The following is an 18,910-nucleotide window of genomic DNA, read 5'->3' as shown; positions in this document are numbered from 1 at the left end:
TTCCTACACAGAAATTATTTTGCTGAATCAGGGTCTTGGTAAAGAAATCCTAAATAGGAAAAAGCTGGACAGGTGTACAAAGAGCTCCCTCTTTTGTTTGACATAATTTTTCTGTGAAGAACTTTTGGCACCAGTTTCTGAAAGTCTCTCGGTTCTCTTTCCATTTCTGGTTCTTCTTTACATTTAACTTTTGCCTTGAAGCCAAATATTGTTTTCTGAGGGATTCCACACAACATCAATCAGAGTTTTCTTTACAAAAACTAGAACAATTTTCACGTGGTTCCATTCAGTTAATCTGTGAAGTATCTAGCATTTAGACATAAAATTTTTTAAAAATTCGGAAAACCAAACACGGTGCTTAGTAAGCAAGTTCATTGTGGTCTGATTTTTCTTTCGAACAAACCAAGGCTGGACTTTTACCGTTTAACAGATACGCTTTCACTTTGCTCCGCTTTACAACCTCGCCTTGCACTTTTGGCGGTGCCCAGAGAACCACTGACATGTGCAAACGTGACCGGGGCCGCTTCCTTCCCACCCAGCATCTCCACAAAATCCGGCACCTCGGGACCCTGCTCGGCCAGCGCCGAGCTGCCAGGGCAGGCCGCGGGTGGCTGAAGGGCACAGGGGATACGGCTGAGGGGACAGGGCAGAGGGGACAGGGCAGAGGGGACAGGGCACGGGGGACAGGGCTGAGGGGACAGGGCACGGGGGACAGGGCACAGGGGATACGGCCCAGGGGATACGGCTGAGGGGACAGGGCAGAGGGGACAGGGCTGAGGAGACAGGGCACGGGGGACACGGCATAGGGGACGGAGCTGGCTGACCGGGCCCAGCGCACACCCAGCACTCCGCGGCGCCGCCATGGGCGGGCTGAGGGCCGCCCCTCCCCGCGCCGGGCGCACGGGCGGGGCCTGGCCACCATGGCGGCGGCGGTGAGGGTGGCGGTGGCGGTGGTGGCCGCGGGCCGGGCCGGGCGGGCGGAGGAGAAGGCGGCGGCTTAGCGGGCTCGGCATGGCCCCGGGCCGGCTGTGGCTGCTGCTCCCGCTGCTGCTGCTGGCGGTCGCAGGCTGCGCCTGGCGGGCGGCGCGGGGCCAGGAGGCGCCGCAGACCCCGGACTGGCGGATGACGCTGAAGACGATCCGCAATGGCGTGCACAAGATCGACATGTACCTGAACGCGGCCCTCGACCTGCTGGGCGGCGAGGACGGGCTCTGCCAGTACAAGTGCAGCGACGGTGAGCGGGGCTGGCGGCGCGACCCTTGTCCCGGGCAGGGCGGCCGGGGCCCGGCGCCGCTCCCGGGCAAACCTCGCCGGGTTCTTACCTGTGCAGAGCCGTAAGCACGCGTGTGAACCTCGGCGAGCAGGCTCTTGCACATGTGTGTGTGTGTTTAAATACCTGTACGGAGCATGTATACGCGTAAGCAGTTCTCTTAACGCGACTTTCAGACAGCTCCTTTTAAACCTCTCCTCGTTTGCCTTGGAGAAGGGCTTACCACTGTCAGACATGTAGCTGATGTGTACAGGGAAAAACCCTGGAGCGGGAGGAATTGCTCCCTCCCGGCTGGTTATCCTGAACATTTCGGTTTGGGACAGAAAAGCTTAAATCCGAGCTAGGAATTTGTTGTTTGGAAGTCACACTTGAGTAACAGGTTGTAATGGCAGCCGCGTTTGCCGTGGAACGAATGCATGCTGCTGTTGGTAAATCCTGCTGCTGCCAGCAGAGGACATCTGTGCTTCTTTCTTCCCTGCGTTTCAGCTGCCTGGTTTACCTGAACAGTAATTGAGGCAGCTCAAGTTGGCATGACCTGACGGATGATGATAGTTGTTATTATAATAATAATAATAATCATTATTATTATATTAGACTATTATTATTAGGATCACCCTGCTTGAGCAGGGCGTTTGGACCAGATGACTCACGGTGGTGCCTTCCAGCCTGACCCATTCCGTGATCACCTGCCCTGCCGTGCCCATCCCGGGTGTTCTAGAGCAGGCAGTGCTCCAGAAATGGGATTTCTTTCCAGGCTTTTCACTGGCACTTCAAGAGCACTCCAAAATGGGAGGCTCACATAGCCTGGCGTGGTGGAAACGCATCACCCCAGTTTACTGTGCTGGATTATTTGTTGAGGTAGGAAATGAGTCTGGTGGTGACAGCCTGGCTGGCTCCACAGGAGTGGCCAGGACACTGTGACACTTATACTCTGTAGTAAAAGATGCATCTTTCAAATGTGGTTTTATTCCTCTCTATTACTTTTTAATTGTGACCTCAGTTTGTTTTCAATACTGAAATGAACTGGAGGATCATTTTTCAAATTAACTCTTTAAGGAAGACACAGTCTTCCTTAATTTGGGATGCAGAATTCCTTGGTTTGCTGCATTAGTGAGTGTTCAGGGAGATGTGGCTTTAGCAGTCTCTACTAAGTTAAATTCTTTTAATATTACAGCTGTAGAAATAAAAATTATGTTTCACTCCAGTTAAGAGATCAAAAAAAAAATCAGAGAACTACTGTTGATTGCATAGAAAGCATAGAAGTATTAATGAACTTACACTAAAGTATTCTGTTAATATACTCCTATAGATTGCATACTTAACCAACACATTGATTTTAGTAATTTCTTTTTTTTTACCTTGGGAAACAAACATTAACACTTGCTCAGGTGCCTTGTCCCCCTGTTAAAAAAAAATTCTTAGTACCCATAAGTTGTAATTTGGAAAGAATTGTTAATATGCAGGTGCCTGAATACATGTTTTTAAGTTAAAAATCTAACTGATACTGTCTTGAGCTAAACAATTGTCTGTGGTGAGTTTTAAAATTACTAAAATCCTGTGCAAAAAAATCCATTTGTGATGTGACAAATTATCTTTTTCAGGATCAAGGCCCGTTCCTCGCTATGGATATAAACCCTCACCACCAAATGGCTGTGGATCCCCTCTATTTGGAGTTCAGGTATTTCCATTTTGGGGCTTCTTTGTGTGTCTTTCATACCTCAACTTTCCTCAATGTAGATGATTTTTTTCATCCCCCTTTTGGAGACAGCATCCATATACAAGGTCCCTGTTCTTATCAGCTCCTAACACGTGCTCTGGTAACAACATATGGGAAGTGTTAGTATTGTAAACGAACATAGCATAAACATTTTCAAAGATTACAAGCATAAAATGTAATGATGATAAATTTCTTGGGTTTTGAGTGTTTGGTTTAGTATTTTGTTTGCACAGTCTTGAAGACTTTGAATAACTGCAGCTGTAGCCCTGTGAGAGTGGAGGGTTTGGCTATGACTCTTGCTGTCTTTACTGACACTAACACTTTTTCCTTAATGCTAGAAAGAAAACAGGAGTTAGCTTGTTCTCCCCCAGCTTTGGGACTTTCTCTTTTTCCCCCCACTCTGCCCATCCACCACTCCAGAGTGTGGGCTGGGGCTGGGCAAGAGGTTGGGTGGGGACACAGCTGGGGTAGCAGACCTACACTGAACAGAGGGATATTCCATACTGAATAGTGGTGCTCAGCAATAAAAACTGGAGCAGTGGGAGAAGATGGGGAGGGGGTCTTGGTAGAGCTGTGTATTACTTCCAGGTGGCTGTTGCTCAGAGACTGGCTTGGTATCCCCTCTGCTTTGAAATGTGTTGGATGGTTTTTGCACTGCTCATTTTGGGACATTTTTGTCTTCTTTTACTCATCTATTAAACTGTCTTTATCTCAAGCCATCACATTAGTTTTAATGTTTAACTGTTACAGTCTGTCCATAGGCTATATTTTTCTTTTACTGGAGTACCAATGGAGGTGTGTGCCTGTTTTCTTCACAGTTTGACATTGGTATCCCTTCAATGACAAAGTGCTGCAATCACCACGACAGATGCTATGATACTTGTGGCAATAAAAAAAATGACTGTGATGAGCAGTTTCAGACCTGCCTCTCAAAAATTTGCAGAGATGTGCAGAAAACGCTTGGAATCTCAGAGAGTGTCCAGGGTAAGTGTGAATTTTTTTTTTTTTTTTTCAAGTTTCACCCGAGCTTAACTTGGCAAAGAATTTTGTGCAGTGCAGCAAGGCCACATTTTCATAAGCTGATGAAAGATGCTTTGTTCTTTCCCTCTGCTGTGCAGCCCAGGTGCTTGTGCAGCAGAGCAGTGACACAGCATAGGAAAATGACCGGGGTTAAAACTAACTTTGAGTTAAGGTTAGTTTTAACTTTAGGGAAAAAAATAATGCTGCCCATTTGGGACTATGAATATGGGAATACAACTTGATCAAAATGCATTTATAATTCTTGCATTTACTGTAATATAGCTGTAACATGACTGTTCTGCTGGGTGATTTCTAAACTTCTGTGTGTGATTGCTAGTAAACTGTAGGAAAATACAGAATCCTTCCCTGTTATGAAATAAGGTTTTAAAATAAGATACTGTCATAGTGGAAGTAGTTAATGCTGTCCCCTAGTGAATAAATGTTAGGTTTCTTAGTAACAGGCTGTGTGATATTTCTTCTGGTTGTTGGCCTGCATCTGATGGATACATGACATAACCATTTTTAAACTTTGACAATGTCAATTTCACAATAAATACTCCCACTGAGAGCAGTAAGATTTTAGAACAGCCTTGTGTTTGAACTTCTCAAATTTACTTAACTGTAAATAAATAATAATATTAGTCTTTAGTGTCTGAACTGTTGAATATTTGTTCAATTCTGTTGAGCTGATGCATAAACTGGGATGCAGAGAGTGAGGAGGTAAACCAGCTCTTTCATCTTCCAAGACTCAGTATGTTTCCAACACAGATAACATTCCAAATGCAATGAATTTTCATTTTGTTTGGCATATAAAAATCTTTACTCAAAACTTTAATGACTCTCTGTTGGTTCAGTCTTTCATTTGACAATCTATTTGCTATACTTAGAGAAGATTGCTTCTTTCTTAGAGTCATTCCCAGTTTGCCAGAGTTTTCTCCTGTTAGTTTCATATTCCATCAAAGAACACTTTTAACCAAACTCTTCTTTGCTTGCAGCTTGTGAATCAACTGTTCAGCTGCTGTTTGATGCAGTTATACATTTAGGATGCAAACCATACCTGGACAGCCAGAGAGCTGCTTGTATGTGTCATTATGAGGGCAAAACAGATCTCTGAAGGAAGGCATTGAGATCTCATGGTGTGGAATGGAGCCAAAGATTCAGCCAAAATGAAGCAAGGCTTTGGTTACAAACCTTTGCACTTTCCAGACAGTGATATATTAAACACTGACACAAATTTACTGATTTGAAGATCGCTACAATATTCTTACTCATGTAAAAAAGAGACAAGACGTCCTTCTCTCCATTTTATGCCAGAGGCTTGGGAACTGAAATTGCTTTCCTTTGGTATAATGTTCACCTAGGGCATGCTGTTTTAAAATGCTGGTGCCATTTTAATGTTCCCAAGAGAACTCAATAGTGGGGACATTAGAGGCATCAAAGAGTTGTATTGAATTCTCAGGTGGTTTTTAATACAGGTCAAATTTTTGGTTTACTAGCAGGTGAAGCCTCTGATGGGTTCAACAGGAAAGAGTGTGTTGTGTGTACCAATATAAGACATCTTACATAGCCTGTACCTGTGTGTTTCTGCTGGAGTTGCCTTCAGTACTCTCTCATGTATGTGGTCCTGCAGGTTTGTTGTTAAAGAAACAAAGAAAATGCCCCAAGCCAATGTACATGCACTACATATTTCTACCTGATTTTATGTCAATGCCTTACTTCTGCAGCACTTTTCAGATCAAATACGTTGATCCTTTTAAGGGCTCTCCAGTAAAATGAACAGTTTGCAGCCCAAGGATATACTTTTGATTTGACAGAATGGTGAAATGTAGTTTCTGTGTTATTTTTTAAAAATTCATCAATTCATGTCTGTTTTTGAATAAAATGTTTTGTGTTGGGTATTGTATGCATAGAAAGGATATATGCACAAATATGTTGATTTGTATTTCGGTTGTGGCACAACTTGGCTACTGTATTCCTCTTTGTTTTCATTTAGTCTGTTCTGATGAAACCTAAAAGCAAGTTCCACAGTTAAGATCAGTGTGCCAAAAAACTTACTTAAGATGCCCTCTGTGAGGCTGATGGATATATGAGCCTGTAGTTTTGTCACCTTTTCCCTCTCTGACTTCTCTAAAATCACCTGGTGTCTGAATTATTTGGCATTTGCACTCTGTACTCTCTGTACTTGTTGCTTATCTACAGGTCTCAGTCCTTAATTAACTTTTGCATTAGGTCCTCTGTTAGAAAGATAATGATTTGCTTTCATTGAAAAGCAGTTCTGCTTTAGATATTCACAGGAGAGGAATGAAAATTAAAATATTGCATCTGTGAACAGGTAATAGAAACTAAACGTATAAAATTCACTGGACACATGGAGTATAATGTAATATAATTTTGTGTGTTTTTTCTTTACCAGTTATGTTTTTGGTTTGTTACTAAAGCTTAGTGTACATGACAGTGAATATAAAACCCTCATAAACAAAAAGTTTCTTCAAAAATTATTTAGTTGTTCCTTGTTCTTATTTGTGGATATGAAATAGCACTAAAAGAGAAATACTGTAAGGTTTTATGAAACTTTGCTAGATGAACTTGTAGTTCCCCTAACTTTGGTGACATTTATTTTCTACCATAGAATTGAAACAATTTTGAATTACACTGGAATTCCATGGTTGTAACCCTAAAAATCTTTTTAACAATAAAGCAGGGAATGGTAATGGCATTGTCTATTTAAAACAAAAAAAATACCACATGAGTCCAAACCACTGTAATTTAACTGGATGGCTTGAGTTGTGTACAAATGGGCTTATACTAAGTGTTTAAATGAATGTATATCTTGGGTTTGGATGGGATAGAGTTAGTTTTCTTCCTAGGAGCTGATGCAGTGCTGTGTTCTGGGTGTAGTGTGAGAGTAGTGGTGGTGACACACCACTTTAGTTGTTGCTGAGCCGTGCTTACCTTAAATCTGGGGCTTCTCAGTTTATCGTACTCTGCCAGTGAGGAGCTGCACAAGAAGCTGGAAGGAAGCATGGCCAGCACAGCTGACCCAAACTGCCCAAAGGAATATTTCACACCACAGAGCATCATGCCCAGTAGATAAAGAGGGGGGCATCTATATCCTTACCAGCCAGAAAGCACCAACTGTTGCTTGGGGACTGGACAGAGGGTGGTAAGCAACTGTATTGTCACCTGTCTGTCTTGGGGTTTATTCATATCTCTCTTTATCCTTTTCATTTTATTATTATTTCTATTTGTTTCCTTTATTTCATTTACTAAAGTGTTCTTACCTAAACCCATGAGTTTTACTTTTTCTGATTCTCCTTCTCCCCATCCTGTGTGTGTGTCTGTGTCTGTGTGTGTACACACATATATTTAGTCACTGTCTGGGGTTAAACCATGACAACAGAGAAAATTTCCACTGTTGGAAAGAGCTGCATTTTGTTCTCTCCTGTACTGACCTCTAATTATACCATGAAAGCCTCACAGAGTTTCTTTCAAACTATGAAAAACACTAAAATGGCTTTAATGCTGCTGGATAGCACTTTGATAGCTCTGTTTGCAAATCACAGGAGGCATTTCACTTCTTTGAGGTAATCTTTACTTTGCACAAGCTTTTTCTGTAGCAGAAATCCTTGATTAGAGTTACCTGCAAGCTATACAAAATGCATTTGGGAGACCATAGCCCTAAGATGAAGGCTAGCTATCAACCCCAGGATTAATCATACCATTTAAGAACCTACATATTTATATATACATATATACACAAAAATGTAATGCCTGTCCTGGTTATGGCAATTACAGTTAATTTTCCTTAGCAGCTGATACAACTCTGTGTTTTGGTTTGAGGATGAGAATAATGTTGATAAAACACAGCTCTGCCAGTGAGGAAGGAGGCTGATGTGCACAAGGATTTGGGAGCAGACACAGCCAGGTCAGCAGACCCCAGCTGACCCAAGAGATATCTGAACATGGAATCATGCTGAGAGAAGGGCACTGATCACTCCATGGGGACTGGCTGGGCATCCATCGATCAGTGGGTGGTGAGCAACTTTTCTGTGTGTCACTCATCTTGTATATCCTTTTATTATTATCTTCCCCTTATTTTCTGTCCTGTTAAGCTGTCTTTACCTCTATTCTGATTTTCTCCCTTATCCCACTGGGGGGGAATGAGTGAACAGCCTTGTGGTGTTTAGCTTCATGCTGGATTAAAGCATAACAATACTATCTATAGTATAGTCATTTAACTTAATACTGCATGGTTTGTGTAGTCAGTAATACTGTACAGCAGTGTGTCCACAATCAAACTTCCTGCTTCAGACTGCAGTTCTGATCCATCCTAAATGCTTTTTCCAAAAATACTCATCTAGAGGGCAGCCACTGCAACAATCTGAGAGTGTTTCTAAACGTCTGGCAATAATGAATGTCTCACAATAAAAGTTTCATGTGCTACAAGGAGCTGGAAACGCGAAGAGCCCAAGGCCACCTGCGATCGAGTTACCCGTGACTCATCTGACACAGCGACTGAGTCTGCTCCTAGCCTGCAGCAGCACAAAGCAGAAAAACGCTGTCTTACAAGGATCTGAGGGAGCTGCTGGGCTGAGGAACAGCTGATACGAGTTCGAACTGCTGTTACAGTCCAAGATTTTGGCTCTGCAGCTGCTGCTTCACACGCGAGTCTCGCTGCCAGTGGGTTCAGGGGCAGCTCTAGCGTGAGCTGCGAGCGCTGGGATTTGCAGTTGCCAAAAAATGAATCTCTTTGGTAGGAGTCTAAATATAAGACGCAAACTTTGTGACAGAGTCATGTTCTAACTAAAGTATGCAAAAAGACAATTGAAACAAACTTCTATCTTGATCCGCCTGCTTACTGGCAGTCTGAGGGTAGCAAGTCTGAACAAGAGAAAAACAAGCAAAGGTAATTAAAAATACCCATGATTCCTTTAATCAAAGGGAGACATCTTGTCTGAAATCTTTACCCATGCAAGAAGCCTGGGTAAAACCAGACTGGGTAAAAATGTCTATAATTCTATTCTAAATCTGCTTCTTTTTCTGCTTGTAGCAGCACTGTCTTAAGTGCACATTCATATCTTGAGTTTATCTCCCTAAAAGTAGGCTGGATGGAAAATTCAGATCCCTCTAGGGTACAATCTGTGAATCTCTTATAGAGAAAAATGGGTTTTTGTCATTGGCTTTGTTTTAGAAACTTGTTTGTTATGCAGTTGATCAGTGATCGGCAAGTGCCGCATCATTCCCGGCTGGGGAATACTTGTTAAGATATCTGGGCACTCTCGTCAATACCTTGTCCCTCACCTCACAGTTCCAAAATCATCAAAGAGAGCTGAAGAGAGAACAGAGCAAAGCTGCAGAATGACCCACACATCCAAACCTCTCAAGGGCCCGAATGAAAACTTTGATGAACAGGAGCCTTACAGGAAAGAAAACCCTGTGCGCCTGAAATGGGAATCTGAGTACAGTTTTGAAAAATTTGAACTAAGCGAACAGGTGAGGCTCTCGCCGTGTTTCAGGACGATGGTTTTGTAGCAGGCGGCGCAGCTACTCCAGCACGGGTAACACACGGCGCACTCCAACACCGCGCCCCGGGCTTTCCCGGCTCCGTGCCTCGCCCCGCTCCCGGTGAGCCGGCAGCCCCGGGAGCACAGTGCCCGCCTCCGGGAGGAGGGGCCGGGCTGACCCCCGGAAGGAGCGCCGGGGGAAGGGACGGGAAGGCTCGCCTCGGCTGCCTGGGCTCGTGTCGGTGTCCAGCCGGTGCCTTGGTCCGCGGCGATGTCGGGCTCGGAGCAGCGCGCACCGGCAAGTGCGTGTGCGGAGGGGACGCGGCGGGGAAGGGCCGGGATGCGCCGGGGCGGGAGCGGGATGGGGAATGTCTGCGAGGGGCTGGGGGCAGCGGGGCTGCCCGCCCGGAGCGGGAGCGGGATGGAGAATGGGATGGGGAATGTCTGGACAGGAGCGGGATGGGGAATGTCTGCGAGGGGCCGGGGGCAGCGGGGCTGCCCACCCGGAGCAGGAGCGGGATGGGGAATGGGATGGGGAATGTCTGGGCAGGAGCGGGATGGGGAATGTCTGCGAGGGGCCGGGGGCAGCGGCGCTGCCCACCCGCAGCGCCCGGAGTGGGAGCGCTGCCCGGAGAGCGCTGCCGGCTCTCGTGGGGAACGGGACTCTTGCTTCTATCCTTCCTTCCAGAGGAGAAAGGGAACGGGGAGCGTGCGAGGCGGCAAAGGAGGAAATGGATTTGCACGAACATCCAGCGCATTCTGCCCTGGGGAAATCCCCCGCTGCCCCGGGCGCGGCCCCGGGACAGGGAAGCGGGAAAAGTCCTCGACGTGTAATAGGAGGGCAGGAGAAATCAGGGCAGCAAAACTCGAGCTGGGTTCCCGGAGATGCAGCTAGGACCTAAAGGAACTTCTTTTCTATTCCTCCTGTGTCTATATTTTCTGTTTTAAAGTTTGATCATATAAAATTTTATGATCTGTTTTGGGGGGAGTGGATCTCAAGAACTTTTGTCCCATACGTAGCTATGTTAGTTTTGCAAAAGGCGTTAATAACATTTGAAAAATAGATGTGAAAAGCTAGTATCTTATGTGCAAAGTAGTTTGTAAAATACATGTACATGTGACTCTTTTTATAATTGCAGGCCATGTCCAGCTGGATAGTAGACCTATATTACCCACCACAGGTACAGTGTTGTATACAGTTCTCATAATGTGGTGATTAGTCTCTACCAGTAGCAGTAGTGATTTAATAGCCCACTGAAATGCTTAAGTGGGGAGAGGAGACACATATTGTGGCCTAACCATCTGTAAGTCTGTAGTTCTGCATGTTCCCAAGGTGTGCATGCTCCTTGTTTTTCCCACATTGATACTTTTATGTCCATTTTGTACTAGAGGCACTTGAAGTCCGTATAGTTCAGCAGAAGAAAAGGTTTAAATCTTGTATCTTCTCAGTTGTCAATAGCTGTTACACTATCCACTGTGACTCATGTGCTGCATCCAACCTCAAAGAGAATGCTTAGCTTTGTTGTAGCAGCATTACTCAAAGAAACACCAGTGTATTTTTAAGTTAAGTAAAATTGTAACTATTGAGTTAGTCCCTTTTAAAAAATGCACCCAGCTAGTTAGTTATATAAAATCACAATCTCTGAATATGTTTATATAGGTACAAATAGACAGATAGAAAATCTGCATGTCTTGCCCACCTGAAATTCAGACTGTTGGAGTCAGAACTTCCAGAACAGCCTTCAAAGACTGTGGGTGCAAGCATTAATGAGGCTGTTTACCTGCATGCCTACTTACCTTATGTGTGAATGAGCTTTTGGTTCACATTAACAACTAAACGTTAAGGCTGGATGCATAAGTTCAAATTGGTTTTGTTTGTTTTTAATGAATGATTTTGTGGCTAAATACTTTTTGATTTCCCTAACAGATGGAAATGAGAACATCACAGAAGTAGATGCATTCAATATAAGGTAAAGTTATGATGGCAGTGACAGAGATGTCCCAAGGGACTGGGGTCAGTGAAGGTTTTTCTGATTTTTGTTAAGAATTTGACAGAATTATTTTATTCAACTCCACCCACTTAAAAAATATGTTTCTAGTTTTGGCTACACCAGATATAGATGTGAAGGCATGTGGAAAGGACTATGAGGAGTGTTCTCTTTTTATGGTAGGCAATGTGCAGAGACCACAATCTAAGGAGCCACTGGGCAGATTAAGTGGTAGATTGTAGCACAGGAATGTATTCCTCTGGAAGGAAGGGAAATGAATCACAGAACACTGATTCCATGGAAGCCCTGGAAACAGTAAACTATCTGCCTGATAACTTTGCCTCATCCATACAGCTTAGTAGAGAAAGAGCTATTTAGGGAATCATTCTTCAATGGTCATTCTCAGGATTCAGCGACCAAACTGTCCAAAATCCCTACTAGCCATGCACCTAGCCAAGTCCTAAGGAAGAGAAATAGCCAAAATCTGAAAAAATTCTGGTACTGGTACAGGTGAAATTATTAATAATTACAAGGCTGAAATTTATAATCTCTGGATTTTATAATGTTTGATACTCAGAATCAGAAGAATGTGAAAAAGTACCCAACTTCTCTTATTGACTATCCAGCCAACGCTGTAGAACATTGTACCTGACTGAACCTCCCTGACTTTGAACAGTCATTCTAAATTCCTGTTCTCTGTCTGAATTCTTATGTAGATGTTACAAAAAGATGTTTCATTAAGGGGATACTCATGACAAACAAAGTGGAGAAGCAGAGATAGTCTACAGATAACGATGGTGATTTTGTTGTGAAACAAAAGTATTTGCTGATGAAGCTCTAATCTTTAACATCTGCAGGCAAATATTCTAAGCAACTTTCTCCTGCAATTGCATGAAGCTGAATATTCCATAGCATCAAAGTAGTAACATGGCAAAAATGACAGCTGTGACCAGAGCCAGTCCTGGGGCAGCATGACTTGGACTTACATTCTGTGTACCTCGAACTCTGGACTTGTCTGTTGCCAGTGCTGTTGCCAGAAGTGTTTCGGTTTCTGTTTTCTGCACCAATAACTACAAAAGCAGAAAGATTGTCTACTTTTTCTTTCTCATTACAGCCATGTCAACACTTAGGATCTTTTGGGTCCAAGTGTTGGCATGACTGTGGGTCCACAGTCAAGTCCAGAGTGTGCTGTCACACATCCTGTGCTGCATTTTGCTTATAAACCAACAAAATTGTGGAATGCTACTCCCAGACACACAGGTACTCTTTGTGTTTGCTGCCATGATAAAGTCCTCTACTTAGAAGCTGGGTAGGTCATTTATTCTGTCCTTAAGAAGACCTCTGTTCTTCAGCTTTAGGATTTTGTGGGCTGGCTGCTAAAAACTTAGATGAACCATTGTACTGTCATTGCTTTTATTTCATTAGGGTAAATAATAAACATTTTTTCTCCTTTTGCAAGATACACTACATTTAGCACCTCATCCCCAGTTTATAGTCTATTGATTTGAATGCAGCACCTGATTTGTTTAGAAGAACTTGAAGCAAACCACAAACAGCTACAGTTCCAAATTAGTACATGTGTAGTATCCAATTCTGTTAATATTTAGCTAAACACGTAAAATGGAGAATTGAAGCCATGTCTGAAATGCACCATTATGTGCCCTAACTAATGAAACAGTGTCATTTACCAAAAACGTTTTCCATCTGTGGCAGCAGACAATCACTTGATCCTGCAGTGGAATACAAAATGAACCATCAAAGAAGAGGAGTTGCATTGATCTTCAATCATGAGCGCTTTAATTGGCGTTTAATGCTGAAAGACAGACGTGGGACTACGGAAGACAGCAACAATCTGAAACGCAGGTAAGAAACTTGGCTGCTCTACTAACCCCTAAAAAAATCTAAACTTTAGAAGTCATGCTCAAATTGAGGAGTTACCTAAATCTTGTGTTTAAGTAGCGACCAGATTTTGCAGACCTAGCACCTATGCAACTTGGGTGAAGAAAGCTGCAATTAGAAAATTTCAAGGCACATTTTTTTTTAGCTCACAGAAACTGCTGGCACAAGTCCTTGAGTTCAGTGAGTCCAGAACTACATTTGGACAAACTGTTTGAAGTAACTTTAGGTGTTAGACCTGTACTTGACACCAATTTGAGTTAAAAATCAACTTTAGTAGTTTTGTTCATAAATAATGCATAAGAATATTAGTTCCCCCCCAAGGAAAGAAACTGAATTGGTAGAAATTGGTATATAATTTGAGCAAGATTTTTACTAATACTGATCTGTTCTAACAATAGTTTGACAGACCTTGGGTTTGAAGTCAGAATTTTTGATGATCTGAATGCAGAAGATGTACAGAAGAAAATTGATGAAGGTAATTTATGAAGAGACTATGTATTGGTCATGTCTAAATTATTTCAGCAGAATTCCCAGATACCTTTTCTTCCAATCTCTCCGTTCATGTAACTCAAAATAAATTTTTGTGCACAAGGAATTTAAAATTAGAAGGATTTAAAGGTTAGACTGAAGATTATTTTATTGCAATGTAAGTGAAGCTTCTGTGGAGAGAACTAATTAAGTCACTTAAAGCTGAAAGACAATATATGCAGCTGGGAGAAGATAAGAACAGTCTTCTTTTTATTGTTAGTGCCCCTTCAGCCAGGTTGAAACAATGCACCTTGAAATCCCTACAGTGTGACTCTACCTGAAAATAGCATCCATTTGAAAAAGGACTGATTGAGGATTAAATTATATGATATAAATGTACAATGGTTTTTAGAGCTGAATATGACTGTTTTGTCATTTAAACACCACTTGACTATTTCAGCCTCTGTGGATGACCACAGCAATGCTGACTGCTTTGTGTGTGTGTTCCTGAGTCACGGTGTGGATGATCACATTTATGCATTTGATGACAAAATCAAAATTCAGACAATCACAGACATGTTCAGAGGAGACAAGTGCCAGAGTTTGGTAGGAAAACCAAAGATATTTATCATTCAGGTAAGATGTCCCTTTCTGAAGTCAGTGGAGTTGACACATACAAGGATTCTTCTCTTTTTATTAGAAAATCTAATGTACACTACTGCTAATACTATTGTTATAACTGTATTTAATAAGTACTTTTATGAAAAGAAACACAAATTAAGGCCATGTCAGATTGACTGTCAGTGTGTATTTAATAGCAGAGAAGGCAGTACCAGGGTTTTTGAGACAGTTCTGTGCAGCCTCAGCTCAGTTCCTGTTTGTCACACTTCACAGCCCTAGGCTAAGCTGATAAGCTATCAAACCTTTGTATCTTCATTACTTCCTTCCAGGCAAGTCCCTTACTTGATCCTCAGTGAAGCTGGGTTTTGTGTTTGGGTTTTTTGTCTTTTTGTTTACTTTTTTTTGTGGGATTTTTGGTTGGTTGGTTTTTGTGGTGATAGTGATTTTCATTTGTTGTTGTTGGTTGGTTTTTTTTGTTTATGACCTACAGAGATGTCTACTTGGCATCTCTATAGAATCTAAAGAATCAAATTAAGGCTTCATTATCTCAGGAATACTGTTTGTGCTAAGTGGTCAGATAAAGACCATATGTAACCTCCTGTTTCTTTCCTTGGTTCACAGGAGAGTGAAAATTGGGAGGTACCTCAGGAGGTCTCTGGTCCAGCCTCCTGTTCAAAGCAGAGTCATGAGGTCAAACCAGGCCATGCAGGGCTTTATCCCATCTTTATCCAGATTACAATTAGCAAACTCATATATGAACCTGGCCTTCAGCAGATTGTATTGTAGTCATTTACACAGTAATTCTAAGTGTTATCTTTTTTTTTTTTTTCCCCAAATGAAAGCTTAGGGCACAGAGTTGGTACAAGAAGCAGCATATTGATAATTTACCTTTCATTAGGACTCATTCAGATTTCCTTTCTCTTTCTTTTAACCTGGTGTCAAAGATGGAAAAAATAATTTCATATTTCAATTTTAAGTTCGAAGTAATAGTTGGAAACATTTATAAAATATACTAATCAAAAAGCTAATTAACTTAGTTCATCAGCCAAGTTCTTTTCCAGCTGGAAAAAAAAAAAAAAAATTGGCTGGAAATCACTTCTGGAAATCAGATGCATCCAGATCAAATTTTATCACTGTAAAGAAGATTCTTTGTGTTTTCTTTTTTTACTGGTAGTTCTGAAGTAATGCTTCTTTGTGTCTTTTGAGTGTGTTCTCACCTTGTTATCCTCCACGCTTTCTGCATCACTGACAATAGTGGGATCACTACTGACTTCTCACAAACAACAAACATCTGAGCTTGCACTAAGAGCAGAAGTGTAACAGTAATGATGGCTGTGCTCCAGAGCAGTAATTAACACTGCCTTGCCAGCAAGGGAGGCAGTTCTTCCTCTCTGCTCAGCACTGGTGAGGCTGCATCTGAAGTGTTGTGTCCAGTCCTGAGTTCTCCAGTTCAAGAAAAAATACAGACTTACTGGAGTGAGTCACAAAGGGCCACAAAGATGATTAAGGGACTCTGGAGCATGTTTGATATGAGAGGCTGAGAGAGCTGGACTGTTCAGCTTGGAGGAAATGGCTCAGGGGAATCTTACCAATGCTCTAAACACCTGGTAGGAGGGAATAAGAGGGAGACAGGCTCTCTTCAGTGGTACCCAAGGGATGGGTTAAGAGGCAACTAGAACAAATTAAAACAGACAAAATAGAATCTCAACACAAGGAAAGTTTTTTTGTTTTTAGTGTGAGGTTGACCTGGAAGAGGTCACCGATACAGATTGCAGTGTCTCCACCTATGAAGATCCTCAAAAGCTGACTGGACATAGTCCTGGACAACATGCTTTCCATGGACTTTGTCCCCAACATTTTAAGTGATAGAGAAGTAAATGGGTCTTTCTGAAGGCACAGTCATAGTAATGTGGCACACCTAGCTGAACAGAAATGCCTCTGGTCGTGTCAGAATTATCTATTAACAATGAGCTTGGCAGGGGTGCAAACATAACAACACCTCTCACCAACAGGCCTGTCGAGGTGATAGACATGATGATGCAGTCATTGCTCACGATACAACAGACAGCAGTGAATCCCCTGTCAACAAGACTGAAGTGGATGCAGCTGGTGTCTATACTCTGCCTGCTGGTGCAGACTTTATCATGTGCTACTCTGTGGCACAAGGTGAGTTCTAATATTTTACATCCAGTGTCTGATACTTCACTGTAACAATCCTGAACACTTCTTCTTCATTTTGCAGTCCAAAAATGGAGAACAGTTCCAAGTCATCTGATTTACATGTCTGATAAGTAGCACCTTGTCTGGGAAAGAATGTTATGTGCTAAGGAAAAAGTAAATCATCAAGGTGCATTACATTTGCCAAACAAAAGCATTGTCATCAGTCTTGCAGCTGAGCTGCCTCCTGACAGCAAACATCCATCTCTTCCAGGATTCTGGCTTACAAATCTCCCTGCACTACATGGCAGTTCTCTCCAGTCCCCCCATGTATGTTGTCCTCAGTCCCACCTGCTCTCTTATGAAGTGGAAGTGCAGTCCTGTAAGCTACCAGTCTCTGAATCACGTTCCTCTTAGCTGAGCACTACAAGTGGTATCAAAGCCATTTCCCATCTACAGTTTACAGTAAAATTACGTAATTGGCAAAGTAAGATTTGCACCCATTAGTAATTCCTTATAGATGGTAGGTAGCAAACAGTGACTCTCACAAATATTTTTCCAAGAGGTTATCACTACTTACATTTGGACGTAATTTTATGTTCTTTTTCTAATCTAGGCTACTATTCTCATCGTGACACTATATTTGGCTCCTGGTACATCCAAGATTTGTGTGAGACCCTTAGGAAGCATGGATCTTCCTTGGAGTTCACAGAACTTCTTACTCTTGTTAACAGGAAAGTATCGCATCGCAAAGTGCACGTGTACAACAACACTAATATTGAAGAGAAAAAACAGAGTCCTTGTTTTGCTTCAATGTTAACTAAAAAATTGTATTTTCATCCAAAATCTAAGTAGATTATTTAGCAGTGATGACCAGTACTATTACTTGCTGCAGAAGTAAAGAATACCATCTTAGTTGAGGAGACTTAATATTCTACAAGATTGTCTGCAAAATCACTGGGATGATCAAACATTACAGTTTGTATACCTAATAGTTTCTAAAATCTTAAAGCAGTTTTAGCTAGAATTAAACCAGGAAATTAATCTCAGGGAATCTGGGAAAACTTGACTGGTGCCAAACTATTAGAAGGTGCTCAGATTTTATTGAAATTGATGCTCCAGACCACTTTTTTTTTTAAAAGCTTCTTGCTTGATTGCCATCTAACTATGGCACATTTTACTATTTCCAAAACATTTCTAATATTCCATTAGATTAACTTGTCTTGCTCCCAAGAGCACAGTTTACAGGGAATACAGTGTGTCAGGCATCTTTTAAAATTTGTGGACAGCAGAATCCACAACTTTTATAGCGTTACGGGGCTTTTTGGGCATTTTAAAATTTTCTTGCAACACTCAAAAGGAACTTAATTCCTTGAGTACAATTGTAACATTAATATATGATTATTCAAATAGGGTTGATTAATAAAGGGGTTCCTTTTGCTTGAATGTAGTTTATGCTTGGGGCACAATTACAGCTTGCTGGTGCTTTGCATCCTCAGGAGAAAAACAGCAGTAGTGAGAGGAGACCATGTGCAGCTTGCTCAGGGTGAGCTTGCCTTGTCCGTATCTCTAAAGCGAAAGCTGCTGGACATCTCTGGGCACCTCTACAAAATATAACATATGCAAACCTCCATACTTCAGGCCTGAGTTGGATCAGGTCTCCTCTTGGCCCTGGAGAAGATCAGCCATACCTCTGTCACTGTGTACATAGAAGTGATGGTGCATGGGCACCACAGGTTTGTTACTGCTGCAGCATCAGTAATTCCAGTGGTGCTGACTTGAAGCAAATACTTCTTTTCTTTGTTTTTTTGGGTTTTTTTTTTTACATTATTAGTTGTTCCTCTGAGGGACAATAGAGAACACAAACTGAGCAAAGTGTCTTAATCCACTTTCCTGGGGAAAAAAAATTGGTTTACTGTCTCTGCTTTAGTTAAATCTTTCCATATACTATGTTCTGAGCTATAAATGTTGTATCTTACTACACCTACTTTTAAACTTTGTATAAATCATGTATGTTTGAATGTTTTGATAAATTCTTTCAATAAAATGCAAAAGTGAAACAGAAATTATTTTATAGCAAGATTGAGATACTTACTTTTCCAGCACTATTTACTAAGAAAGCTTAATTGTCATGCTAACCTAAACTTACCTGTGGTATTATGAAGAGTCCATGCACAGACCAGGGAAAAGGAAGCAGTAGTTGCAGGAAAAGAATCCTTACTACTCCATGCAGAATTTATTTATCCTATGAGCTACTGTTGTGTTT

General features: G+C 42.0%; 2 protein-coding genes across 3 annotated transcripts; both read left to right on the top strand.

Annotated features, from left to right (window-relative positions):
• The first annotated feature begins 903 nt into the window (after window positions 1-903).
• PLA2G12A (phospholipase A2 group XIIA) lies at window positions 904-6,718 on the top strand. The gene is made up of 4 exons (XM_056490792.1): window positions 904-1,234; window positions 2,872-2,948; window positions 3,806-3,971; window positions 5,003-6,718. The coding sequence occupies exons 1-4, from the start codon at window positions 1,012-1,014 to the stop codon at window positions 5,119-5,121; spliced, it is 585 nt and encodes a 194-aa protein (XP_056346767.1). The 5' UTR covers window positions 904-1,011; the 3' UTR covers window positions 5,122-6,718.
• Window positions 6,719-9,669: 2,951 nt separating this feature from the next.
• CASP6 (caspase 6) lies at window positions 9,670-18,710 on the top strand. 2 transcript variants are annotated; one of them, XM_056490788.1, is made up of 8 exons: window positions 9,670-9,813; window positions 10,651-10,692; window positions 11,439-11,481; window positions 13,213-13,362; window positions 13,797-13,873; window positions 14,327-14,502; window positions 16,500-16,653; window positions 17,261-18,710. In XM_056490788.1, exons 1-8 carry the CDS (start codon window positions 9,783-9,785, stop codon window positions 17,497-17,499), a joined length of 912 nt encoding a protein of 303 aa, XP_056346763.1. In that variant the 5' UTR covers window positions 9,670-9,782; the 3' UTR covers window positions 17,500-18,710. The 2 variants fall into 2 exon arrangements, with proteins under 2 accessions (XP_056346763.1, XP_056346764.1); XM_056490789.1 differs by having other exon boundaries at window positions 9,671-9,813; window positions 13,216-13,362.
• The last annotated feature ends 200 nt before the right edge of the window (window positions 18,711-18,910 follow it).

Source organism: Oenanthe melanoleuca, chromosome 4 (genome assembly GCF_029582105.1).
Source record: "Oenanthe melanoleuca isolate GR-GAL-2019-014 chromosome 4, OMel1.0, whole genome shotgun sequence".
Taxonomy (NCBI): Eukaryota; Metazoa; Chordata; class Aves; order Passeriformes; family Muscicapidae; genus Oenanthe; species Oenanthe melanoleuca.
Note: the sequence above shows the minus strand (reverse complement) of the source record. Positions and strands in the feature narration are given on the sequence as shown.

Coding starts and splice junctions, on each gene's coding strand:
- CASP6 (XM_056490788.1), top strand. CDS start 9,783: ATGTCGGGCTCGGAGCAGCGCGCACCGGCAA. Junction 11,482..13,212: donor GTAGATGCATTCAATATAAG/GTAAAGTTATGA, acceptor CATCTGTGGCAG/CAGACAATCACTTGATCCTG. Junction 13,363..13,796: donor AGCAACAATCTGAAACGCAG/GTAAGAAACTTG, acceptor TTCTAACAATAG/TTTGACAGACCTTGGGTTTG.
- PLA2G12A (XM_056490792.1), top strand. CDS start 1,012: ATGGCCCCGGGCCGGCTGTGGCTGCTGCTCCCGCTGCTGCTGCTGGCG. Junction 2,949..3,805: donor CCCCTCTATTTGGAGTTCAG/GTATTTCCATTT, acceptor TTTTCTTCACAG/TTTGACATTGGTATCCCTTC. Junction 3,972..5,002: donor AATCTCAGAGAGTGTCCAGG/GTAAGTGTGAAT, acceptor CTTTGCTTGCAG/CTTGTGAATCAACTGTTCAG.